This window comes from Apaloderma vittatum, unplaced genomic scaffold (assembly GCF_000703405.1).
Source record: "Apaloderma vittatum isolate BGI_N311 unplaced genomic scaffold, ASM70340v1 scaffold43313, whole genome shotgun sequence".
NCBI lineage: Eukaryota > Metazoa > Chordata > Aves > Trogoniformes > Trogonidae > Apaloderma > Apaloderma vittatum.
In genome coordinates, this window is record NW_009708302.1 from 1 (window position 1) to 12,645 (window position 12,645).

The 12,645-nt window shown below is 37.5% G+C and overlaps 1 protein-coding gene across 2 annotated transcripts; it reads left to right on the forward strand.

Annotated features, from left to right (window-relative positions):
• Positions 1–3,354: 3,354 nt before the first annotated feature.
• Positions 3,355–11,760, forward strand: PTPLA (protein tyrosine phosphatase-like (proline instead of catalytic arginine), member A). Of its 2 annotated transcripts, none has more exons than XM_009866494.1 (6): positions 3,355–3,467; positions 4,635–4,653; positions 4,735–4,823; positions 7,532–7,653; positions 9,944–10,122; positions 11,559–11,757. In XM_009866494.1, exons 1-6 carry the CDS (start codon positions 3,372–3,374, stop codon positions 11,639–11,641), a joined length of 588 nt encoding a protein of 195 aa, XP_009864796.1. In that variant the 5' UTR covers positions 3,355–3,371; the 3' UTR covers positions 11,642–11,757. The 2 variants fall into 2 exon arrangements, with proteins under 2 accessions (XP_009864796.1, XP_009864797.1); XM_009866495.1 differs by having other exon boundaries at positions 3,356–3,467; positions 4,741–4,823; positions 11,559–11,760.
• The last annotated feature ends 885 nt before the right edge of the window (positions 11,761–12,645 follow it).

Here is a 12,645-nt window from a genome sequence, read left to right on the forward strand (position 1 = left end):
CGTAACCCCAGGGGCTGCTCTGCGCTGGTGCTGCGTCCTGCCACGCTTCGCTTTGAGGAAAGCGGGTGTTTAATCTGAGTAACAGATCCTAAGAGCCCTTAGGTCTGTGTTGTCAGTGCTCGAAGCACGTGTTTTCGCTTCTTGAAAGTTTGTCCTGTTCATTAACTCTCTGGGGAAAAAGCAAACAACAGCTATTAATTTCCACGTACTTGAAAGAAAACTGGAGCCGAGCAATTTTATAATTTGTAGACTGACATTCATCATGAGATCAATGTTGCCTTGGTGACTAGCGGGTGAGCTCTCTGCTCTTTGGATCCCATAGAGCAAAACCGATTCGCGGTAGTTGAAGCGGTTCAAAAAGCCGGGAACGTGGCTGCAATGGTTTTCTTCTCACTAGCGTTGGCGAACCTTGAGCACGTATTTAAGTCTGTTCATATATTGCAGCAGCACCTTTTGAAAAGTGCTTTTACTTAGTGTATTTTTTTTTCTAGCTGCCATGTTAATGTCACCTTATTGAACTCCCAGCCCCGTGCTCCATGTGTCAATTTGCTAATGAACACTGACTCTCGCCACTGGCTTTTATACGTCCGTGGAAGATTATCTAACTGTATCAGTTTTGACCTTAGGTGCTGATTCAGGATTTCCCATTTCCTTCTCTACCGTCTTCCATTAATATCAAATGGAATCAAGACATGCAAAATTGCATATTTTATGTGGAAATGGAGAAATAAGATATAGGAACAAATTCTTATAATCTTTTATGGATACAATTTAAAGAGAAAAATAAACATTTGAGATAGAGAAATACTGAACAGAGGCACTACACAGGATAACTAAGTAAAAAGAACAGCGTATTTGTCCATTTGTCCACACAGTGCAATATAGCAAAGTGTTTCTAGAGTTTTAACGAACTCATACATAATTGCATGTTAACAGCCATTCTAATAAAAAATTCGCATATATCTGTCTTTGTACTGAAGGTCTAAAGGGACAAAAAAACATTAGGAAAAACTTTTTCACTGTGAGGGTGACAGAGCCCTGGCACAGGCTGCCCAGGGAGGTTGTGGAGTCTCCTTCTGTGGAGACTTTCAAAACCCGCCTGGACACATTCCTGTGTGACCTACTGTAGGTGATCCTGATCTGGCAGGGGGGTTGGACTAGATGGTCTTTTGAGGTCCCTTCCAACCCCTGACATCCTATGATTCTGTGAAAATGTCAGATCAGTACCCAGCCTTGCAGAAAGTCCCAACTGGAAATGCTACCTTTATTACGGAAGGTGTTTTCCATTTCCTGGTGCTTTGCAATACTTGGTACAATGGCTTTCCTGAAATCCAAAGTCAGAGCCATTGATGACTAAATTAATCAATCTACATAAGTTCATGTCCAAATAAAAATTTATTTAAGGAAAACATATTTGCAGTCTTTTCTTCTGAGTGTAGTCCAAGATTACTTCTCCCTGCAGTCCTTTTGCTACAGAATGAGGTGCCTTATTAGATTCGACATATTATGACTTCTCAGTCTAGGGCTGGGACAGAGCAGTTGGTGTCACCATTTGTGCTGCCAGCTGGATGTAAGCACACTGTCACCTTCCTCTTGTCAAACACTTCACTATAAAACAGGGCAGCTTTACTGTGAAGAACTACCAGTGATATCCCAGTAATTCCTCATTTCCACAGTGGTGGGAGACAACCTCAACTTAATGCGCTCAGATTTAAAATCTGTTATAAAATCTTAAGTGACGCTTGTGGAGGCAAATGTTGGAGCTCTGGCGAATGAGATCCATGGGCTTAAAGTAGAAGGGATTGATGAGGGGAATCGTTCCTACCTTGTGGGGAAGCCTGACTAGCTCTGTGTGGGTTTGAAATGCCGTCGTAAAGTGCTGGAATGGGCCATGTCAAGTGACTGCATCGCAGTCGGCACCGTGTGTAAGAGTTGTTAAGGGGCTGATACTGACGTACACACCATCTGAGGCAAACAGAGAGATGTCACAATCCACGCGACTCTCATGCCACTACAGCGTAACAGGTTTGTCCAAAGGTTGATATTTCCTGGTAGAGTTTCCAGTGTTAGCCAATGCTTTATGCTGAGGGAGGAGTATAGGAATAGGAGAAGTGTCAAATGTTTATCAGAATGTTGATATGAATGTTTCTCGAAATGTTTATGTGCTCTCTGCCTCTGAGTATTTCTCAGACCCCTCTGCTTTGGCACTTGGGCCCCTTTTAGCTAGAGCTCATGCCGCTGTGCAGCACACTTGCTGTGACTTCATGTAGAGCAAAAGCACTGAGTAATTGTTGCCACTATCATCAGACAAGAAATTAAGCTAAAGTTTTTTCATTTTTGTAACTCTCAAAATAGCTATCCATAGCTCTGGCTATGCCTGTAAATCTATATTAAAGATTTTTTATACTTTCTTAGTCTTTGTGCATCTTATTAGTGTGGTATTTGTAAGAAAGTATAGCTCTGCATCTAGGATGGAACATACACCACACTGTTTTGAAAATTTTAAATATGTAAACATGGTTTAATTATATGGAAGGAGTTGTGCATGCCCTGTGCACACAGAGGCTGGGCTGGGTGGTGGGGATCAACCCTTCACAGTTTAGGAGTTTGTGTTTTTTGAAAATATGCTCTTACTTTTTTCTTTTACTTTTAGAAGGGTATCAGTTGGTATCGTTGTTCAGTTTCCCTTAAAAAAATTAGAATATTAACGAGCACCATCAACTCTGGAAGCCAGGAGCATAGGGCACCCATCTTTCAGCACTTTGGAGTCTGATTTTCAAAGATGACTTCTCAACCCTTTTGAAAACTGAATCCTTATAGTGGCTTCAGTTGGACAATCACAGACAGAGGCATTCAGATCACCAGTCAGTTCTGGAAATTATGAGTTGAGGGGCCATGAAAAATGAAAAGGATGTACATAGGTCCTCTACTTATTCAAACCTACAAAGCAAAATGATGGCTTCAGTGCTGAGTTCATCAGGTGTTTTCAAATAACGGTAATTCACAGTAAAGAGGCGTGAGGATTTAGTATTAAAAATATGTATTCACTGCTAATGAAAGGTCTGATGGACCTGGGGTTTTGGGGGTCCCCTCAATTCAAGTCAGTCCTCTGAGAGTAAACAAGTCATTCTCTATCCTTTTCCGCCAAGTAAAGAGATAAAAGAATGTAGTGTTTACATAATATTATGTAATATTTATGTCTGAAGATATTTTTAATAATCTCCTAAGAACACTGACAAGTGAGGAAGCAAAGATATTCCATGAAGAAAACATTCTACTAAATTATTTATGGTGGATGAATATTTTTAGAATTCTAATTTGAAATGTATCCATTCTCTTTCTTTTGTAGGTGGCTGGTGTTAGGTATTGCCATGGTGCGGTTTTATATACAGAAAGGAACACATAGAGGCTTATTCAGAAGCGTTCAAAAGACGCTTAAATTTTTCCAGACGTTTGCTTTGCTTGAGGTAAATTTTAAACATTAGTTTGCTTTACTGCGTGCTGCATATCATAGACAAAGCACATTATTAACCTGAATTCAGCGTCATTATATTAATACTTAAGGTCCTTATAACTTTATTATTTAATGGAGGCTTTTTGAAGGGCAAGGTGAGTAGCTGACATAAATGGGCACATTTTTTTCAAACTAATTCTAGTATTTCTTTAAATTGTGTACTGCCTGGGAACTGCTTGGATTTGAGAGTCTTTAACTCAAAAGGCAAAATCTCTGAAGCATTCCAGCCAGCAGATCAGCCCTCTAGCATAGTAGGTATCTCATCTCCATCTCCATCATGGATTCCTGTTTGTTCCTTATACTGGGCTCGTTATCCTTCTGTGCCTTTCCTGCTTCTACTTATTTCCAAACTGAGTTCCCATGCCCTATATAATCTGTTTCAGCAGGGTTTGTGCAGGTTGTGCAAAGTATTTAAATGGTAGGGCTTCTGCCAGCTATGCACTAGTGGTCTCAGTTTATGGTACACCTATGGAATGAAACTGTTGGGTGGCTTAAACGCTTTAAGAGTTTTTTCCCAGGCACAACAAAGATTGCCTGTCTACATTTTAACGTTTTTTTCCTCAGTCTGCATACAGTCCAGGCAACTATCAAAATCATGTGACCACCTGTATATAGGCTTTCATGCTGTTAAATTTTTACTATAAGTAATTCTACTCTAATCTGTCAAAATAATGAAAAGCACTCTATTTGCTAAACATCACTGACCAGGAAACACAATAAATCTGAAGTTTCATAGCTGTCATTGGCAAAATTGTAATAATGTTGTTACTCTGTAAGAAATACAGAATTTTTAAAATTACTGTGATTTTAGCATCCCCTATATGACTCCCTCCACATTGTCCTGTAAAATTCTTCTTTGAATAAGATAATGGAAATAAGTGCTTTGTAAGTATCTAAATATGTAAAGTATGGAGTATTGCACAAATCAGATACAGAGCCTATCACAGCATTGGTTGCCAGGGTTCTTCTGATGTGTATTTCTTATAAAAGATTTAGTTGGAGACAAAAACAAGTTCTTCAGAATTAAGCCTAGGTTTTTATTAATATCAGAAGGCTGTGTTTATAGTGTACATAGTAACATACTGCACATCGGTAACCTCTAACTTATTTTTATTTACAGGTAGTCCACTGTGCAGTTGGTGAGTTCTTTGTTCTAGTTTGTCCTGTAACTAGTTAAAATGTGAATTATGGAACAGAGATAACACGTTTCTCTTTTTAAGGAATAGTTCGCACATCTGTCCTTGTGACTGGGGTCCAAGTGAGTTCAAGAATCTTCATGGTGTGGTTCATTGCACATAGCATAAAACAGGTATGTGAGCGAGCAAGTCATGTTTTGATTGTTTTTAAGGAGAAACTATTAAGACTGTTCTCATTTCCCAAGGAAGACCAATTCAAAAATTAATGACATTCCTATAGAGAATACTTACATACTTGAATATGGTTTTGAAAGGTTGGATTACAGGATAGAATTTATATACTTCTGAATCAGAGCTGTGTTTGGCATTGTGCCAGCTGTGGCCTGCCTAAGGGAGTTCAATGGCTACTGCTGTTATTTAACCACAAATCTACCACCAGTTCACTTTCAAAAACTTAAATTAAGACTCACTGAATTGATCTCAATGAAAATAAGTCTTAAACTGAGTTTACCTGGATAAACATGGTTGCGATTTTGCAATTCATTTTAGGATCCTTCTCAAGATTTTAATGTTATGATAGTATTAACATTTGATGGCATGTATACTGCACTTTTTTCATTAAAAATATATATCAAGTCATTCTGGTGACACTTAACATCCCGTTTAGTCCCCATGTGTTGCCTGATCTAGTCAAGAGGTAGTATCCCTGGTGACAGGGAGGCTGGATTAAAATGATCTCTAAGGTCCCTTCCAGCCTAGGCCATTCTATGATTCTGTATCAATGGCAGCAGTTTATTTGCCTGGCTGTAGGTGGTTACTGTTAGCAGAATGAAACAAGCAGAATGTTTGCACCTAGCAGATAGGCCATTCAGTTCTGAGGTCTGCTTTCTGTGAAGGGTGCGTGAGAATTAAGCAATGGATTTTGAGTCTGCTCCGGAATGTCTTTTAAGCTTAAAAAGCTGAGCCATTAAACTGTCTCGCCAGCAGATGGCATATGTCTGTCTCCTGATGGGATTTCGCAGCACTTGCCTCAGTTGTCAAATCCCTTTGTTTCAGTTCAGAGAGGACTCTACAATTCATTTTTTCCTTTACTGTGATTTTTCTTAACGTGGAATAGGCTTTTCATAGCTTTGTTTTTTAAAAAAAATAATCTAAGTGTTTTCATTTTTTCCTTAAGGGAAAATGTCTCAAAAGATTAACATTTTTTTTGAATTGAGTGTTTACATGAATGCTGGAATATAGCAGTACATTTTCCTGTTTTGTTGTTATCTGCAGCGGATTAAATCTTTAGCACATCCAGTCATTGCTTTTGTTTTCTCTGTCTTCAGCACAGTAGGCCAAGCTGTGTCCAAATGTATGTCTGATTGTATTTCATGCTATTACTGCTTAGCAGGCATGAATGTTCAGGGTCACTTTAGGTGGTGAGAGGCATGTTAATGCTGATAGCCAGACCCAGATCTCTCTACTTGGCTGGAGATTTGCAAGGCAAAAAAAGATAGGACTTCTCTGCTTACTTACTAAAAGCTCCTCTGCTTGGATTTAGCACTTTGACATGAATCCAAGTCTGGGTTATCAATATTTGTCTTTAATCGCCTGAGGCTAAGAACAGCCTAATTCTGTCAAGCCAAGGTAAATGGCTTATTTGTTTGGATGTCTTTGCACTTCAGTTGTTGCAATTTGTTTGTGAGCTTGGCAGCGTTTTTATATCTCCTTTTGTGACTTTTGTGAGATCATTTCACTAAAAGTGCACCCTTTTTCACTGACACATTAAGGGTGCAATTTTATGAGGTGACAAGCACTTACAATTCTTCGAGACTTTGGACAGAGTTGTGAATTTTCAGCATCTTTGAGGTGTATTAAGCTTTGTCACCATTCTGCATTTTATCTAAAAAAAAAATGTTTCTCTTTTTTGTAATTTTAGCAAAACTTACTTTACTGTATATTATTTCACAGACATCCCTGGAGGGGTGTCAGCATTCAAGCATGGAAGTGTATTACAAACGCTCTCCTTTTAAAGGAAAGAAAATTACTTGTGTGTAATTCTTCTTCTCAGAAGGTGGTGTTTCTAAGGAATCCCCATACACCTTCTTTGTGTTTGGGGACTTTTGTTTATGTGTTCACTTAGAGTGAAAAAGAACCAGTGTTTTGAAACAGCAGAGGGATGTGCTACCTACCGATGAGACAGTTTAATGACTCAGATCGTAAATCATAAACAAGATTGTTGAGTTTACCCAAAGCTCCTGATCTACCAACTACTCTTCATTTGGTGATCCATCTGTGTTCCAGCTCCTTAGCTATCTTACTGCTCACCAAAGTCTGCCAAATTTGGTCTTTTGTGGCTAAGTTCCAGTTAGTAGGTTATACCAAGCAATTCCTTTTGTCTAAAGTTTCATGGATATTACATTATACGGTGAGGAAGAAGCAAGATAAAAAGAAAGCGAAAATATAGGAGACAGAGTAGTGACAGGCAAGAACTGATTATGAAAGGAACATATCTTCTGTATTGTTATTTTCTTGCTGTTTTGAGGAATAAGAAAATAAACGAATCAACCACAAAAGAAAAGAGGAAGACAGTTAGATAGCTTAATGAAAATGCAGGTCGAGAATAAAGAAGATAAATAAGCTTAATTATAGGGTTTTACATTTTCATATTTGTATAATGGATAGATTGCTCAATTTGCAAAATGTCTTGGTGTTAGTAAATAGCTATGATAAAGAACTGTACATGCTAATTGTTTCAGCATATCATTTTTATGCCAAAGTACTCTTTCTTTACAAGATGTTAGTTCTGTTCCATATATCTTGAACAGAAGTTTGTTGCAGTATGCACAGAAAAGAAGCTTAAGGATGAAGAAAGTGTTGGTTCTTTATACTTCTGCAGATCCAGAATGAGGAGAGCGTTATTCTTTTTCTGGTCGTATGGACTGTGACAGAGATTACTCGATATTCCTTCTACACATTCAACCTACTCAACCATTTGCCATACTTCATTAAATGGGCCAGGTGGAGACGTCTTGCACTTCAGTTTCTCATGGTTCTGTGCACGTTAGTTTCACGCATGCTGAGCTAACACACAGGAGAGCAGATGTCTGAGCTTTGGTTATGTGTCAGCGGAGTGCAAACCGGTTGCTTTTTGTGCTTGGGATCGTTGTTACTTGGTTTAAAACATTTTCAATATTTTAGCTGAGTTTCTGGGATGTGGTTTGTTCTTTGCTTTCTGTGCCTCACGGTTACAACTGAGGTTTCATTTACTTTAATTGTTTTTTCTTTGTCTCTGGAGTCATCTTTTAACTTACAGTATGACTTCTGAAGATACTTTTGCATACACTGCTCAAAATTAAGCATCTGTGCTAGTTTTTGTGGATTCCAGGTCTTTGAAGTGTGGGAGTTGTTGTCACTCAATCTGTACATATATTATTACTTTATGAGAAGTTCTGATTTATCAGAACTGTTGTAGGGTTATATCCAAGTAGTGAAGCTAAATAGTGACTTAGTTTAGCTGCATAAAATACCTGGTCCGTATCAAAACTGATCTGATTTTGAAGCATACTTAAGGTTGGCCACTAGGCCGCATGTATTATAGAGACTGCATGTTTATCAGGAGACTTAACTGGAACAGGAGTATCTTCTGCAGTCATGATTTGAAAAATACATATAAGACTGACATACTTCACTGTTAACAAGGAAAATATCTAACCTACCTTCAGCACAGGCAACTCATATTTAAAACAGCGTGTTTGTTCATTTTCTTCTATTTATGTTTTATCAATTATGCAGTTCTGATGCTTCTCATGCACTTCTTTGATACGTCTGGCATTTATATACATTCTTATAATACGTTTTGCTAATACCTAAGGTGTAGGCCTGATTATGTTTAAGCACTAGATGGCAAACTTAAAAATAATCAGGTCTAGTTTCATTAATATTTTTTAATGTAGGCTTCAGAAAGAGAAATGCATTCAGAAATCACTACCGTGACAGATATGCTTCTTGCCATCAAGTCAGTGGGTCTTGAATGATAGAATTTTTGTTTCTTTACAGTAGACAAGAGGGAAAACTTGACATTCTTTAAGCAGAGATATATGGTGAAATATACTGCAAACAAAACATTTGAAAATGTATTATCTTTTCATAGAGTCCAAAATATCCCCTCAATATTTATGGATAACCAAACAACACAACTGGGCATAAATTCAGTACTCCAAAGGAGCTGGAAATTTCTGATCTTTAACTTATAATTGTAAAAGATTTATCTGTCTGTTGTTAATGGTACAGGAATGCTCTAAATTTTAGTTTAGAATTCTTCAGTTCTTTTTTCACTGCACAGAGACAAACCGTGTGTAGGTCATGGCACCAGTTCTTCCTTATACCTCCCCTAATCTGTTCTCTGACCTGTGGGTCCTCCAGGCTCCTCGGAAGGTTTCATATCTGGTTGCTGCTGTTTTGGATCTCATCTCCTTTGGTCATGGAGAGCTCATAGTACCTTTCCCTCTGTGCAACAGCTCACATTGCTGTTCCCTGCATGAACGCAAAAGCTGTTCTTGAGGAGAAACTGCATCTCTGTGGTGCGCTGTTCGTAAGGACAGCACAAACCCTATTGATTACATTTTTCATTTTGTCACCACCTATGTGTGCTATGGCATTCAAACCACATTTTCTTAAAACTGAATGCCTTCACCTTCATTTGAACATCTTCCCATTTTAAAATGGTTCTGCTAAGTTTCTGGCACTCACATTTTCTTTAATTTTTTATTTCCATTTCCATCACTGGTACATGTAGTACTATTTGGATTTCCCATGTGGCAGTGGGTAAAACAGGCTTCTGATGTTTCTCAACCTTTTCGTTGTCTTCAAAGAAATTACTGTACACAGAGTTGACTCAGTGGGTGTACACCGTGACAAAGACGTGTAGGATCGTCTGAATTTGGGATGTGGTCCTGGTCTGAATCCTGCTGGTGACAACTGGAACAAGATCAGTAGATTTTTTTTTAAAAGTCATTATTGGAGACTACAAATTTGCAGGGTTTTGTTTACCCTTTAGTAATAGAAAGACAAACAAACATTGTTTTTAAGCAAAAGGATTGAGGAATGCATTCTCTGTAAACCTGAGCAACGCTATGCAAAGTAACTGAAACTGATATTCTGTGCCAAGTCGGGATGTAGTCCTTGATTTTGGTGCAGGAACTGCTGTAACACATTGCTGTGCCACTAATAATAGCAACAGGAAATTTTAAATTCCTGAGGTGTTTCTCACAAGGATTTGTTGTTTGTTTGTTTTTTTTTTTTAATGCAGATACAACTTTTTTATTGTTTTGTATCCTGCTGGAGTTGCAGGTGAACTGCTAACCATATATGCTGCTTTACCCTATGTAAAGAAAACAGGAATGTTTTCACTGAGACTTCCCAACAAATATAATGTCTCCTTTGACTACTATTACTTCCTTATTATTGTCATGTTCTCCTATGTGCCGTGTAAGTATTACTTAACTGTAATAATGCTAACATAATAATCAGTTATCAGCAATGCTGTAAACACTGCCTGTAGTTAAATTTGCTGAACGTTTTCTACTAAAAAAAGCCTGCTTTCTGTTGTTCTGAGCTTTGCCATGCTTTAATTGGTTAGACTGAAATTTTCCGTCCTGTTATCTGCCTCTGAACATAAGCTGTCTTAAAAATTTCAGTGAAAATGCTAAAAACATTTCTAAGACTTGGACAAAGTTAAACTTTTTGCTCAAACACAGAAATGTCTGTAGCTGCATCGCTGAGAGTTTCTAGTTCTTGTGCCACTTTGAAGCTTAATTATTGTTCTGCAAGTTGCGCCAGAGATTTGCATTGTTTTTATTTCTATTAATATCCATTTACATGTCACCTCTCAGAATCACTATTTGAGCATGCTTGGGAAAAACTTAAAGCAATATACTCCCAAGATTTTATTTTCACAGAAATCCACCCCTCAAACCTCTCTGAACATACCTGAGTCCCTGGTTTAATCAGATTGTCCTTGTCCTTTTGGATACCAGAAGGCACAGATCAGTTGGCTCACCAGGGCTACAACAGAGACACTGTCAGTCTTTTGCTTCCAGCATTACTTTTACTGGTACCTAAGTGGTATGGACAAGGAGAAAGCTACCTGATTCAGATATAGCACCAAACTAGGCAAACAGAATATTTTAGATAATCTAGGCAGTGAGGCTAGAAACAAGGCAAGTGGTTGGGGAGAGCTGGTGAGAAGCAGGAAGATTGAAGTTAAAAGGGTTGTGATCTGCAACCATGAAAGGTGTTCATTTAAGAAATTGACCTTAAACATGAACTTTCAGTGTGTACACACACTGAACTTTTTTGTCTCAAAAAATCAAAATATTGAAGGCCAACCAGAGATATATGAGTGAAAGATGTCCTAAGATATCATATTGCTAACAGTTTTACAATTGTTTGTATAACTTAATGCGTCAGGTGTAAACCTAATTTTCTGTCCATTAAATATAAGGATCAAATGTATTGGTAGGACAGTAGTATAATAGATCTCAGAGGGCAAGGAGACAGGGAGCTCCTTACTTCAGACTTGAGCAAGTAGAGTGAATTTGTATACTCCTCAAAGTCTTAATTCAAACATTCTTACCTTAGCACAGATTTAAAGACTTGCTGGAAAGTAGTTAAGTCCCATTTATACTAAGAAAGTATTCCTTGAACACAGAGTGTGCATTCAGGGGGCCTTGTCTGACTCTTGAGTAATTATTGTTTTGTTATTCACTGCAGTGTTCGTGACTTGCTATTATTTACCTTAACCAACTGCAGCACTGTGTGCCATAATTTTTCCTCAGTTCATCATTCTGCAAAGTTGTATTTCTCTGTTACGTGATCTGTTGAATTCTTTAATCTAATTTGCTTTCTTTTATGCTTTGATCAAGTATTTCCACAACTCTACTTCCACATGCTGCGGCAGAGAAGAAGGGTGCTTCATGGAGAAGTGATCGTGGAAAAGGACGATTGAATCAAGCCTTGTAACTATGGTGCTTTTAATGGAAAAAAGGGTAAAAAACCAAAACTTCCTGTGATTTTTCTGAGTCCAAGTTTTAAAACATGGAACAAGAATAAACAACTGTGCATAAAATAGTATGGACTGTATTATTTTTACAATTAATATATCTTCAGACTTACCTTACCTTGGTTTCACTTTGATTTGTAATTTTTCATTTCTTTAGACAAATTATTTTCAATAGGTTCACAAACAGCTTTAAGAATTGGAATATTTGGCTACTGTGCTTTCTTTTCTGAAAGTTCTGTTGTGACCTGTAGTCATCATCAAGAACAGAAGAAGAGTTGACAAATTGTCTTGAAAGTGAATCTTTTGGAGAACAGAGCATAAATTAAATAATGATTTTTTTTCATAGACTAGGTGGCTTAAAAGGTTAAGATTTATATTAAATAATACCTTTCCAGCTTTAAGTACTGTTAGGATGTTGTTCAACATTCTTTGAATTACAGGATCATACTGTAGAATTCCAGAAGGACTTTTGAAAGGAGCTGGATTCTCAATTGTCAGTGCAAATTTAGATCTCTGTATTTTCATTTGTAATATTAAAGGTATGTAGAATAATAGATATGATATTAACTGGTTAAAAGTTTGTGTTGAGGAGTAAATTTGATGTGCCTACATTTCTCTGAACAGTGGTTGGACTGGGACTTGTTGCAGAGGAAGACTGATTGTCAGCATGTTGCCTACTCTGTTTAATTATATATGCAGAAAAACTATAGAATTGCATTTAGAAGCTGTAGCTCTAGTGAGATATTTAACTTCTTATAAATAGCTAAATGAGATAAAATACATTTGAAATAGCATCTTAAAATTTAAATTGTGCTTTGAATAATCCCATTGTGCAATCTTAATCGCTCCCTCCCCATTAATTTTTTATATTGTGCTGGTCTAATTCTATTTAATGTCCTCAGTAAAGTGCTAGAGGGATCTACAGTATATTAAGAAGAGTTACAGATGAT

Coding starts and splice junctions, on each gene's coding strand:
- PTPLA (XM_009866494.1), top strand. CDS start 3,372: ATGGTGCGGTTTTATATACAGAAAGGAACACATAGAGGCTTATTCAGA. Junction 7,654..9,943: donor TACTTCATTAAATGGGCCAG/GTGGAGACGTCT, acceptor TTTTTAATGCAG/ATACAACTTTTTTATTGTTT. Junction 10,123..11,558: donor CATGTTCTCCTATGTGCCGT/GTAAGTATTACT, acceptor GCTTTGATCAAG/TATTTCCACAACTCTACTTC.